We start from the raw sequence: 13894 nt of genomic DNA on the forward strand, positions 1-13894 counted from the left end.
ATGTGATGCCTACCTCCAAGTAGGTGTGTGAAGCAGAAAAAAATGAAACCAAGCCCTTTTTGAGGTGTTAATAGCATTGCAAATACTGAAGACTGTTAATACAGAGACAGGCAGAAACATTTTTCACAATAGATACATGCACTTCTTGACAAGTCCTTCTTCAAGCACTTAAAAAATTTCACTGCATATCTGAAACAGCAGTAGTGGCATCATACAATTAATGTGGTCTTATGAACAATGCTTCATGTCAGTATGGTAATACTGATAGTCTAGCTGTGACATTTCTTGTCACTTCTCTGGAGTATGGGTTTTCAGCTGATTTTTTTAACATGATGTTGCTGATTTTTGTGTATACAACATCATACAGATAGTACACAGACTAGCTGGACTGGAACAGACAGAGCTTTCCATATAATATGACAGCTGAAATCAGTAGATTTTTATTGCCATTTCTTTATTAAATGCAAAGTACATAAAAGAATAAAATCTAGAGGTTTCAAATACAGAACAGTTAGGAAATGCACACTTACAATGTCCCACAATCAAATGCAGTTGCTGCAACTTAACTTTCTGAAGACTTGCAGTCTTCTACACTTGTAAAATCAGAGAGGCTACTAAGCTTTTCAGATGTCTGGGGTTGTACCCAGCATCTCACTAAATAACAGGGTTATTTGCAGGGTTATATATACAGAAGAGTGCAGTATATACTCAGCATGCAACTAGATGGATTAGATGTTTTATCAGAAATACTAATCTATGTAGAGCAACATGCAACACAAGAATGTTGGAATCACAAAACTCCATTCAATGACTCCATGGCTGACAGTATAAGCTATAAATGCTATTGTAGCTGAACTACAGTAAGCTGCTAAAATTTGGTGTGGAAATACCTCTTTTACCAGTATAACCATTTTAAAAGACTATTTGAAAACTAGATATTATTACACATATCACTTGCCCAAAACCCAATCTATTAGGCTCCCCCTATGGTTTTCCTTATCCACTGGAGGTATTGGTTTGTGAGTCGAGTGTAGACACCAGGGCCATCAACACTACCACACTTCTTTTTCTTCCCAAAAGATGTGATACCTCTCATCACATTATTGCATCTCAAAGGTCCACCAGAATCTCCCTAGGAAAAAAAAAAGAAAAAAAGATCATTCAAATTAACAAAAGCTAAAAAATGTTTCTTTTAAATTAAATTTACACCAGTGGTATGGAGAAAATAAAAATGTAGGCAGTGTTATCATGGTTTTTTCCCCTTAGAATTTAAGATTTTCAATAGCAGAAAAGAAAAAAAGACTTCAGTCTGATCTTTCAAATGTAAGTGAAGGGGAATAAATGTAGCTTAGTGTTAAGGAAGAGTTAGTCTTTTTGTAAATGAAGAAGAAAAGCATGAAGTTTCCAGAAATTGATACCTTTTTTTTTTTGGTAACTTTTAAATGCAATATTTAAATATTTTAAAATGTGATAGTTCATACACAGTTGTGCATTTAACTTGGGACCCAATGAAAATACTTTTTATCAGCAAAACCTCTTTCAAAGCCCTCTGACATCAAATAGTTTGTTCCACTGATGTCAGCTGCTTGAGAATGGGCTCATAAATTGTTTTATGGAGATTTTAATATTTAACTCATTTTATTGAAGACAAGAATAGCTATCTGCCATGCCTGGATAAAGTTACAGTATCCAAAGTCTGTGAAGATGAAATTACTCTTCAAAAATTTTGATTTTAAGGCTTAGAAGAACAAGTATTGGTAAACTCACTGATATTTAATAAAATTCTTCATTGAACTAGAGAGAGACAAAAATGGTAAATGTGTAAAAGCTAGTACTTTATATTTTATTTTTAATATAATTTATGCAGATATACACAGTAAATATACTTACATCACATGAGTCCTTTTTTCCATTCTTAGCCCCTGCACATATCATGTTCTCTGTTATAACAGGTTTACCATTATAATGATGTTTATCATTGCAGACTTGCCTACTGATGACAGTGATATTGACTTCCCTCAGGGTAGCAGAAAGCGTTTTCTGACGGTTGTCAGTTTTTCCCCATCCTGCTACTGTGCAAATTGTTCCTGGTTTGGGATCATCATCTGAAGTAGGCAGGGGAATGAGTTTCACAGATGCAGTAAGTCTTGCTCTTTTGTGAAGCTGTAGAAGATGTGGAAAATAGGTATTTTGGGGCAGAGTCTAACAGAGGCCCTTGCATGTTAACTGTTGGATCTTTCCCATTATAGTAACGGAAGATTACTGCAATCCCTTCTTGAGATTCCTCCATTCTTTGTGACAGGATTTATGTCATCATAAGAATGAGGAAAATGGGTATTCTTTGTCTCATGAAAAACCATTTAGTTTCTACTGAAATATTAGCTCTAAAAAATATTTTACTTCTCTGGCTTTCAAACCCCTGAGAGAATAAAATAACTGTCATCACTGGTGTTGACAAAATTGAGAATCAGAGAAGTCAGGCATTTTTAATTAGAACTGTTTTTCAGACAGAACATTAGGGTTTTTAACCAAACTTCTTAGCTGTGCATTTAGCTTTATTCTTTCACTGAAAAGCCAGAAACTGAAATATCTTGATCAAGCTCCAGAATTTATCTACTTCTAGCACTGGCATGCACAAGAGAAATTGTTGATTGCATTAGTTACCGGGGCATCCCTGGGTCCCCAGTCTGGTGGATTAGCCAGACTATATTACCCCCCCAAAAAGTCACCACAAACTGCCTTGGCTCCTCTCCCTCACAAGAAGGAAGAAAATGGTACAACATAGAAGATGTATATTACACAAGTGTTGTATAAGTCTATACCTTTATCAGCATAATGTCATTTTCATTGGAGATGAAGTCATAGCATGGGTAGGGAATTTGCTTTGCAATCCGGAAAATCTGTGTTTGTTTTTCAGTTGCTTTCCGTGAATGAGCTCCAAGAATAACTTTGCCTTCTTCCCTGAGAAGAGGACAACATGATTAGTGGGATTCACTTGCTGTAACTCTGTACACTTTTTGCTGTTACATGTGGTGCTATAATATTCAGTTGCTATAGTCTCTTTTCTTGTGCCTGAAAAGCAACAGTAATTTAGAAAAATATAAAGTATGACCCTATTTCCACAATAATTAAAACAAAAAATGATTCAGTGAATCAAAGTTCATGCTATCCTATTTCCAACTTCCCAGGAACTTGACTTTGGATCTATCCCTGTTGTTTCCCTTTGGGAACTGAATGAGGGATGAATGCAGTTGGTACTTGTCTCACCAACTGTGCCTTCTGCAACTTGTGCTGAAAATTTAGGAATAGCTCACTGCACAGTTACTTCACAGGTCATCTTGACTGGTCTGCATTGTGTCATTGCTATGCCCTAGCACCATTTCAACATAATTTTCTGAATCTGTGTGACACACACCTCATTCCTTTTCTCTAACTATTCTGCAACTTCATGTACTTACAAGACGCAGAAGTGGTGACAGAGTTGTGCCTGCTGAGGCTCTCTGATATAGAAACCACAAGTCTAGCACTCCTTGGTCAAGCAGTCCAAGCAGACCTTAATATGAGACTGCAGGTACAGCTAGTTTTGGGCGAACAATGTATATCTTACAGCTGAAGGGTAGCAGAGCAGATGTGTATATTGGCCCTCATTTGTGTTGTACTGTGGAAAACATAACCCTGAGAAAGTGGTTGCTCCTTTCCTTCAGCTGTGAAGAGTTGTCTGTTGACTGAGCCATCATTAAGTTAACAATTCATTGTATTTTCTCTTAAATGCAGTCTCATTTGAAAATACTCTTTACCATATGTTAATACAATAGCTTTTGGGCCCTGTGCAGTAGGTCCCATGTATCTCCCTGCTTGGATGAGGCCAGGAGATACATTTCCATGATGTGTGCAGGGCCCGGTGATTCACTGGCCTTGGTCAGGGTGTCGACAGAGCCTGCGTGAGGTCTGGCTAAGCAGCAGCTCCAGTCCTCCCCACAAAGGCAAGGATGGGTGGGCTGTGTCATTTAATCCTCACTTCTTGCCTGGCTGAGGGATTCTGTGGGGCCAAATATCCATTTGCATCCTGAGTAGAACAGGAAGAAGAAACACTGGTGACAAGCCAACATACCCAGTAGGGCAGAGATCTCTCAGTGTCTTCTGTCATCTCTCTGGAGGATTTTTTCTCCTGTGTTAACTGCATGCTGTCTCTTTCTGTGGTGAACTGCATATCTTTTATAGAATAAAGTTACAAGAATTTACTTTTGTTTACAGAGCAGCAGTTTAGACTGGCCACTCGTCTGGACTCGCGTACTGGTTGACTGAGAAAACAGGGATAAACCTTTCCTCCAAAATCACTGTTTCAGTGTTGCTATTCTGTGCTTGGATGCAGCTAGAAGCTTTTAAAATACCTCTTCAGAAGCAGTGAAGATCAGTATACCTTATTATAATATTTTTTACTCACTGAAGCACATTTGCTGATATAAACTATAAACCACAGTAATCAGAACTTGATCATGATGATGCTAAGTGCACAAAATCACCAGGCATACTAACTCTCCTACTTGAACAGAGATACTCGCTGAGGACAACCTCTGAATCAGAGTAAGAACTTACACCTTGCAGTGGGCAGCTGTTAACACCCAGTTTTCCTTGATCAAAGCTCCTCCACAAAAAATTCTTTCTGATCCCACGATTTGTGCCATAAATGGTCTCGAGTGTGGTGCTACTTCAGTCCCTCCAATGATATCCACACACAAACCTAAAAATAAAAATAAACCACAACACACACAGCTGGGCTAACAAATACTGTAAGACACTTTGAAGTCTCTTAGGAAGAACATTACAAAGTATATAGACAGAAGCATATACATATGTCACAACGATGGTCTTCAAGGTACACTTTTAAAATTGCTCATCAGTGCTACTTCATTATGTTTCAATAGGACTGAAGTTAGATCAGTAGGGTGAGCTTGGGCAACAAGAACACCAAAATATTGTTGCTTTTGCTCATATTTCTTTTCTTGAAGATTGTTGGTATGGTTAATTTCTTAGCTTTCACTGTGAGTAATAAACTCAGATCTGCCACATGTTAAATATTGTAGCTGGAAGATAGGCTAATATAGTGTAAGTCACACTACAGAAATTTGTTTTTCAGAAAAAGAGAAGATCAAGAAATCAATGTATGTGTATATCTCTGGAGAGAAAGATCAGGTAATCATTATGTTAACTCCTCAGAACTTTTCCAGATAACTCGTCCTCTTTGCAGCTTAATTAATACTACCCATTCAGTGTTTGTATGAAAGATCAAACACATACACACAGTGGAAAAGAGCTAATGATAAGAATTCAAATAATAGTTGTGACTACTTCCTTTACATTAATATATTGACTTAACTGGAACTCTGTACATCAGCATTTACCTTCAAAAGGATTGAACAGGTTACTTACCTCCATGAATTACCAGGAGAATGACAGCAGCAAAGGTGTACAAAGCAAGGAAAGCACCCATGATTTCTGTCTGGTGTTCCTCCTTATTCACTTTTTAATCTCTCTCTCTCTCTATCTCTCTCTCTGTGTGTGTATATATATATATATAAATGAAAAGGATGTGGGTTTGGTTTTTCCTTTTAAGGATATTTGACATCTGTAACCACGACAAAGGCAAGAAATCCTCCCCAGCAATGTATGTTAGAGCAGAGGGGTTGGTGAGAAATTGTGTCATCTGCTGTGGTGTGAAGACAGGCTCTTCCCTCTCTTCATGTTGCAGAGAGCTAGTATATGAATACTGGGGTGAAACCTTGCAAGCCACTATGTATCTAGTTACACAGTATTACTCAGCTCACATAAATTTAGGCTTGCTTCAGTTGTCCACGTGAAGTCATATAGGTTCATTCCAGAACCTCAGGTGGCTTCCAGGTCAGAGATGAATTCCAGACCCTATCTGTGCTGTTCAGAAGACCCTCAGAGCCTAGGAATCTAAAGTTTACTCCTTTCAGCATCTCATCCTACCTCATTAGCTTTTCACTGGATGAGATCCATGTAGCACTGAGTGTGGTTTAGTGGCCAAGAGGTAAGGATTTAAAGTGTCTTAAAGGTGTTTTAGGTCTGTCTTCTGGAGCAGAAGGCCATAGGTCTTCTGTAGATGCTGTGGCAGACTGCAAGCCCTATGCCCACGTCTGGAAAACCCACAATCTCTTAAATGTCAGTAAATGCCCAGTTTTAGGCAATTCAGTTTGAGTCCTGAAAACTGGGTAATTGGGCACTGGAACAGGCTCCCCAGGGAAGTGGTCACAGCACCAAGTCTGTCAGAGTTCAAGAAGCATTTGGACAGTGTTCTCAGGCACATGGAGTGATTCTTGGGGCTGTCCTGTGCAGGGCCAGGAGTTGGACTTCGGTGATCCTCCTGGGTCCTTTCCAACTCAGCATATTCTATGATTCTATGAATAAATCTTATTTAGAGCCTTTTAAAGACACTGTTCTTCACTTCCAAATATATACCCAAGCAATAGAAATATCTTTCATCAATATTAAATAATTGGAATATCAAGTATTCTATTACTAACTAGGTACATTCAATGAAATGTCCCTGTCACACAGATTGAAAGGTTTCTTGAAGACTTGAGCCCCACTACAATCAGCCTGCAGAAAGCTTCTGTATTTTAGCTGTGGCACATCTTTGAGCTCAATTGGCCCAGCCTCATGAGTTTTACCTGTAGAAGACCTTGGGCAGACAGCTTGCTCAAATTTGCTGTTGCTCTCCCTTCTGGAAGAGAGAGTAATTTCCCTGAAAAAGGGAGGTGTAGGTTTATTTTTAGAGATTGTGGAGCTCTTTGTCACTGATGTGTCTTTGTCAAGACAGAGCAACCTGTGTGACGTGGTGAGAACTCCATGCACTGCAAAAGCTTTTAATGTTCTTTCATTTTTCTTCTCACTACTACCACATCACCTGTAACTATCATCACTTTGTAGCACTGCTGTTCTTTTTTACAGTGTTCCACTGTACACAGTATCACCAGACATCATAGATACAGTTCTTTCTTTTATGACTTATAAATATTTCCCAAAGTCTGATTTTATGATATTTTAATTAGCAGTTTTACCATATTGAAGCTGTTTCCTCTAGACTATGCATGATCAGGCTGAGCATTTGTGAGTAAAAATCCTGTACACTGAGACCTGCTTATAGTTTTATACTCCAATGTGAGGTGCCTAGTAAAAAGAGGTTTGATATGTATCATCCTGTTTTTACCTGATCTGTTTTCAAGGAAAAACTATTTGAAATATACAGAATAAAACATTAGCCAATGTTACTAGGTGTTTTTCAGGTAAATATGCATAGGTAAATCTATGCCTACCATCTAAACCCAAATTTTCTATAGCCCATTTATATTTTTTTCCAATATCTAAATGTACTTCTATTTACTTCTAAATCTTACTTACTTCCGAAGATATTTTTTCTGTAACACCCTAGGTATTAGCATACCCATACCTCTTAAAAAATCCCCTCTAGTACTGGTACATTCATTGAAACTGATACTTAGGATTAGGAATATGCAGCCTAAACTATTATATAGTGACAACTCATCACTTTCTGTGCAAGTTCCTTCTGAACAACCTCTCTGACTGTTCAGATAATCCCTGATGGCACAGGTATTAATACGCATAACCAGCCTCAAATTTTGTACCCAAATGCTTTTGTCAGAGTGTCCTCCTGTAACTTCAGTAGTTGAGGCTGAAAAACTGACATAAAATTTTAGGATGTGCAACAAGTTGACTGGGCTCCTTTGGTTGTGTCAATAAGTTAATTTATGGTCAAGTTTAGAATTTATTGGCAAAATTATTTACATGCAAAAGTAAGCCCCAAAACAAAACTTCTTTCTTGAGATGATTTCTTTCATTAGTTCCTCTGTTGCATACTTAATTGGTCTTCAGGAGGAGTAACATGTTGTAAATAAAATGATCCATTCTTTCTCCCTACAGTTCCCACAAAGCACAGCCACTGTCTTGGCAGAAGCCACCATATGAGTAAAAGAACAATGAGTCTACCCAGCTTCTATTTCCAGCCCTTGCCTCTGGGGAAATTTGCTATGGGCTTTAAGCCGATGTGTCAGTGGATCAGTTTTGTCTCTGTCCAGTACTATGCTGAGGTGTTCTATCTCTTATTTCATACTCAGTCATTTTGATAATTTTTCTTCCGTAGTGACTATGTTCCTTTTTCCTTCATGCTGCTTTCCATGGTGCTAAAGGTGAGCATTAGGACACAAGTTCAGGGGTCCAATTTAAACTGCACCTCTAAACCTTCCAAAGCTGCTGGTGCCTGACCTCAGGCAGTGTCTCAGCTCAGCTGCAGGGCTGTTGCCTTGGGCTGGGAAGGGAGAGTAGGTGAGTGGTGCAGAGTGGGCAGCTGCCAGGAGCACAGCAAGGCAGAGCTGTGATGCTTTCTCTGTCTTCTCCTTGGGCTGCCCCATCCTCAAACCCACCCTGGTGTGTCTGGACACATCCCTCAGTGGCTGGGAGACAGACTCCCAGGGACTCACTGGGGAAGGGACAAAAACATATGCTTGAGCATACCTATTTTACTTTCTTCTCTGGTACCAGTGTCTCATAATACTCACCAGGTTGTCTTTTCTGCATCAGATGTTCATCTTCCCTCTTTCCATCTATTTTCTGTGTGATATCACAGGAAAATGGAGTAGCAGAGAAATATAAGTAGTTGTAGTTAACTCAGAGAGTCCTCAGAGCCTTGAAACAAATCAGTGTTACTTCTGTGATGTTGAATGTGCTTGGCAGAAAGAACCCAGCATTAGATATTATGCTCTAGAAACACAAACCTTCTCCTGACTGACCAGAACATGGGTCTGTTTCTTATTTTGTCTCTTACACTGCTTTCTAAGCTAGCCGTTTAGTGGGAGGGCAAAGTCATAAAGGACTCAAACATAATTATGTCTTCAGGTCCCTCTTTGCAGAGTTAACCTACAGTGGGCGAAAAATTCCAGGATTAGATGGAGAATAGAGAGATACTTTGGGGGAACTAGAGCTGGCTCTTTCAAGAACTGATGAATTCTAAAAGTCACGTATTTTCTTTTAAAAGAGCTTTGGAAGAGTCTTCTGAAACATGAATTGTGTTGCATTGTGTACATATATTCAAACTGGATTATGAATAGTAAGATTCTGTACCATAGAAATAAGCATTTCAGTGTTACAATCTCATTCAACAATCTGGAGAGCTGCCATTTTCTAACTCTTGAATAAAAATGAAAGCTAGCTGTTTTGGGCAAGTTAAATTTTGAATTCTTTCTAAAGATACTGAATAAAATAGCAGGTTCTGTAATTTCTTCACACAAGGGTAGACTGGTTTTTTTTGTAGTGGTTTACCCACAAAGCATGCAAAACCTGCGTGCAGACACGGAGGTTTGCAATACAGAAGTGTCTTTCTCACCAATTCATCTTTTTCGTGTGACCACAGATTAGGTATTTTGTTTGCATTTGATACTTGTGTGCTCCAGGGCTTTCTGCATCTGAAACCTGCACCCTTAAAAACTACTTCTAAGAAAATACAAATTACTCCGTCTTACGTATGTGTGGCTTCTTTATGTTCTGTGGGTCCTCTTCTTCTGGACTTTTCAGTGGTGAGGGTCCCACAAAAGACAGAGTCCAATGGATTAATATACGTTCAGAAGATGCCTAGGCACCTCCCATGGGGGGTGAAGCTTTGCAGTGTCTTGCAACTGACTCTGGATTTTTTGCATCACTTGGATCATGTGCAGTCCTCTGGTGGTGGAAGGCCTCAGGAATGAGTCTGGGGGATGCTTTGGGGGTCTTTGATGGTTTATGACCCCTTCTCAGCTACCTCTCATGTCAATGCCCCATGTGTGCATGGTCTTCCTGGAGAAGGAGGTTTATTCCTTTCATTTTGTGCGGAGAGATTTTGCCATCACACATCAAAAACCCCCCTCCTCCTCCACCTGCTGAGCCCAGGCTAGGGCTGATTCTTAGCACAGCCGCTGAGTTTGGCTTGCTTTTTGGACACATACTACTTCTCTGAGCCTTGTTTACTTCTCCTTAGACCTGAGATAATTGGACAGTAGTCTTATCTCCAGTTTCTGCCACAGTCCAAATTCCAGTTGGGAGACATATTTTTGGGTGGTGGTGAGGAAGGGTGGTAGGGTGGTAGTGTGCTTCAGTGGTCACAGATGGCAGTTGCTCCTTTGCAGTTTGACAAAAAGTCTTCCTATGGTTTTGACAATGTCTAAGACATTAAGAACATTTCTTTCTCTCACACTCATGTATTCATTCTCCCATTTTTTTCACCACCTTGAAGATAGCCACTTCCATTCTTCTCACAAATTTCCTTTTCTGTTGTTGTTACTGCTTTTTTTTTTGGTTTTGTTTGAAGTAAAAAATGCATCAAATTCCCTGAGACATTTAGGTGTTATTCAGGTATTAGGTTTTATTCAGGTTTTATTAGGGGATTCAAGAAACAGGCAGGTTTTAAAAAGAGAATCTAAAATTTCCTGTAGGGGATATCTAAATAGAAAAGACTGCATTGTAATTTATGCTGCTCTTGTCAGCAAATAGCAGCAGCTGTGACAGCTGTTTGTTCTCCTGCTCTCTGATCTCCCTAGCTGCTCTTGCCCTACTGCCAAGATGTAAGTACTCATCTAAGGGTAAAAATATCCAAATTCCCAATTCTTCTGGACAACATGTAGCGTAATTGCACTTCTGTTGCATCCCAGGTGGCTGCGTGGACATTATCAGAGGACGTGTTGTGTGTCCTCACTCCTGGCCTTATATCTCACTTCTGGCTGCTATCCAGAGTAAGAATTTAACAGTTTTCTGTGGAGGAGCTCTTGTGGAAAAGCAATGGGTTTTGACAGCAATGCATTGTGAGTAAATATCTTAAAATGAGGCAATTTTAAATCTTCATTGAGGTGGGGCATGGCGTGAAAGGCTGTAAGGTGAAACAAGGTGGATATTGATTTTTTTTTATGGATTGTTAAAAGCTGAAGTTCTCTCACTAAAATGATCCAAGAACTTGTAATTCTCTTTTAAGCTGCTGTGAAAAACTGACCTGCATTGTGTACAGTTACCTTTGTTAGTCAGGATACATACTGTGGTGTTACAGGATACATACTGTGGTGTTAAAAGACCAAGTTATTTATTTATGCATCTGAAACAGTAATGTCTTAGAAAATGGAATATGTCTCAAGTTGCTTTAAACAAATCTTACCTGTGTGCCTGGGACTAAGCCTCAAAACACCCTGAGGGATGAAGCTGAATTAGATGGAAACACTATTCCTCCCATTTATGTGACCCGGGCTTAAAAAACCAGAATGTCACTCATGACTGTGACAAGGGACCTTGCCCTTTCGACAATTTAAACATGAGCACAAATGCCTCTTCCCCAGGTGGGATACTCCAAGGTCAGCGCTGCTGTTGAACAGCTGACTCAGGGTAAGGAGGACACCTACTGTCCACATTAGGAAGTAAAATGCCCCATTTTTGTTAAAATGTTCTCTGAATTGTATTTTAGTTCTCCAATTTATTCTTCTTATTCTGAATATCTAAAAGCAAACCAATTAAAATAAACCTGTGCAAACCTGACATCCTCAAAAAAAGTGTGGGTAGGTTGGCGAGCCTTCTTCCATTCTACTACTCTGAAAATAGAGGTCACAGTTCCTTCTGAGTGAATTTGACTTTCACAATTCTTCAGCTGAATCAGGTTTGGTTGTAATGCCAGAAATATTCACTCCTAGCATGTACTGTTTTGGAAATTTACAGAAAAAACCCAAGTCTTCCTTTTTGGAATTAAGGGACTTATTAATGGGAGTTTCTCACTCTTCAGTCAGTCAGTCAGAGATACACGGTCAGCTACACATATAAAAGTTCAGATCTGTGAGCTCTTCAGTGGAAAAGGCACTGGCTCTCTCTGATTCTGTCAAGGGTGTTCTCTGGTGACTGGTTTGGGTTTCTAACATGCGCATTGGTTTGGGCTGCTTGTAAGCCTTTGTCACTGGGCCAAATTGAATCTGTCTGGTTTCCTTCTCCTGAGCTGTAAGACAATGCCAATGCAAAATGTGCCAACCCCTATTCTATGCCTGGTCTACTCTTAGCAGGTGCAATTGCAGTGTGTGTAAGACTTCCTAACTAATGAATCTTATGTGTTAATCATTTCTGAAAAATTTTTGTCTTGGATAAAATAACATGAATTCAGCAACATGAATCTCTGTGTGGCCTGTGAACAACCTGTCAGAGTCCCAGAGATGGAGTTTTGAGAGTCTTACAACATTCTCACTGAGCAAGTCTGCTTTGTAAATAAAAAGAGAAATTTTTAGACTCCAGTACTGCCTTTGCAGATATTTTCATAAGCAAACTTTCATATACAAATACATGAATTGTATCTTTCAGTGAGACATGCTGCTAGAATGAAGAAAATCACTTTTTTTCTAATTCAGAGGTTAATGAAAGGCATCAGTACCATCAGTCCTTGTGCAAGCAACTCTCCTTAAAAAGCTGGAATGTTTTTTCATTAAATTAATTTCGAACTCTTAAAATCTTTGAAGGTCAGTTATCGTACAATTATTTCACCAAACTATATTTACAGTAAAGAAACATTACTCTGCAGAGGAAATACAAGCTCATGTCAAAACACTGAAATGAACAATATCCTTCCCTATGTTTTAATCATGTTGTTGTAAAGTGAAATTATGAGTATCATGTTACACGTCTTTTGGTTATCCTGAGAGATGTTGCTCAGTTCCTGTAGTGACTTTCTCTCCCCGTACTTTCTTTAAATCACAGTGTCAATTAATCAGAAGATAGAGTTCTTCTTAGAACCAATCAGCATCCATTGCTGAAAAAGAACAGCAGATATTTAAGATTATACGCTCCTTTCCTAATCCTCAGTATGGCTGGTCTTCCAAGGAAAATGGTATAATGCTCCTTGAGGTATTGTGTTAATTAGTGTTGTATTATTATAAAAGGAATTTTACTGATGATCATTTTGGCTATTCTTTGGTATTGAAGAGTACATTGTTTAGATAGCTTAACAATATCACAGAACACCCTGCTTTTGGTTGTACTAATCTAGATAAGGGTAGAGGATCACTGTCTCTGTGAGTAGGGATGACATTTCAAGCCCATTCTGCGCTCTAAAACTCCCTTTAACCCACTCACTGAGCAACACATCCAAAGCACACAGCATTCTTCAGTAATTTTTCAAAGGCAGTGCTGAGCTGATCTGTGCAATGGAGTGTGGGTCAAACTTTTATCCTAAAGTTGTACCTTGTGCTGGACTAAGTAAAAATGGAGATGAAGCTTACTGTTAATTGTTTGGCATAACTGAAGTAGATGAAGTAGAAGTACAGGTAATACAGGACATACAAATTCAGCTCCAGTGGAGTGATCACAAAGTGAAGGAGGCTCAGGACAATGCAGAATGAAGCACGGAAAAATGTCCTTGCCAACATTATCATTCAATACCAAAGCAGGGCAGGGCTATAAGAATTTACATCTACAGGGAGATGTCCCTGCCCATGGCAGTGGAGGGTTGGGACTAGATGATCTTTAACATTCTGTGATTCTGTGACTCTATGACTTCAACCTGGCTGCTAGTATTTAGATGGCATGACCAGTTTGATATGACAATGACACAGGGAGGAAGCTGACAATGTCCCTTTCTGCAAGTAACTGGAGCATTTACAGACATATGTGCCTCAAGTAACTGATCACTGCCCAGGCATCTGCTCCTTCTCCCAGATGTTACTGAGTATTCTCCATCTGCTTCATTGCAAATGTGGACAGATTCATTTCACAGGCTTCTCTGTGGCCTCCAGTGACTTGTCAGGAATACCAGGCTACTTGTGAACACAAAGCCAAAATGGATTACTGGGAAGTAGTATTTCTAGAACTG

General features: G+C 39.2%; 1 protein-coding gene across 1 annotated transcript; it reads right to left on the reverse strand.

The window, feature by feature from the left end:
* Positions 1 to 796: 796 nt before the first annotated feature.
* LOC103765117 (granzyme A) lies at positions 797 to 5536 on the reverse strand. The gene is made up of 5 exons (XM_008932085.2): positions 5431 to 5536; positions 4597 to 4741; positions 2823 to 2961; positions 1891 to 2163; positions 797 to 1132 (listed from the first exon to the last, which is right to left on the reverse strand). The coding sequence occupies exons 1-5, from the start codon at positions 5489 to 5491 to the stop codon at positions 974 to 976; spliced, it is 777 nt and encodes a 258-aa protein (XP_008930333.1). The 5' UTR covers positions 5492 to 5536; the 3' UTR covers positions 797 to 973.
* Positions 5537 to 13894: the final 8358 nt, after the last annotated feature.

The sequence above is a fragment of the Manacus vitellinus genome, unplaced genomic scaffold (genome assembly GCF_001715985.3).
Source record: "Manacus vitellinus isolate BGI_N305 unplaced genomic scaffold, ASM171598v3 scaffold_36_pilon, whole genome shotgun sequence".
Taxonomy (NCBI): Eukaryota; Metazoa; Chordata; class Aves; order Passeriformes; family Pipridae; genus Manacus; species Manacus vitellinus.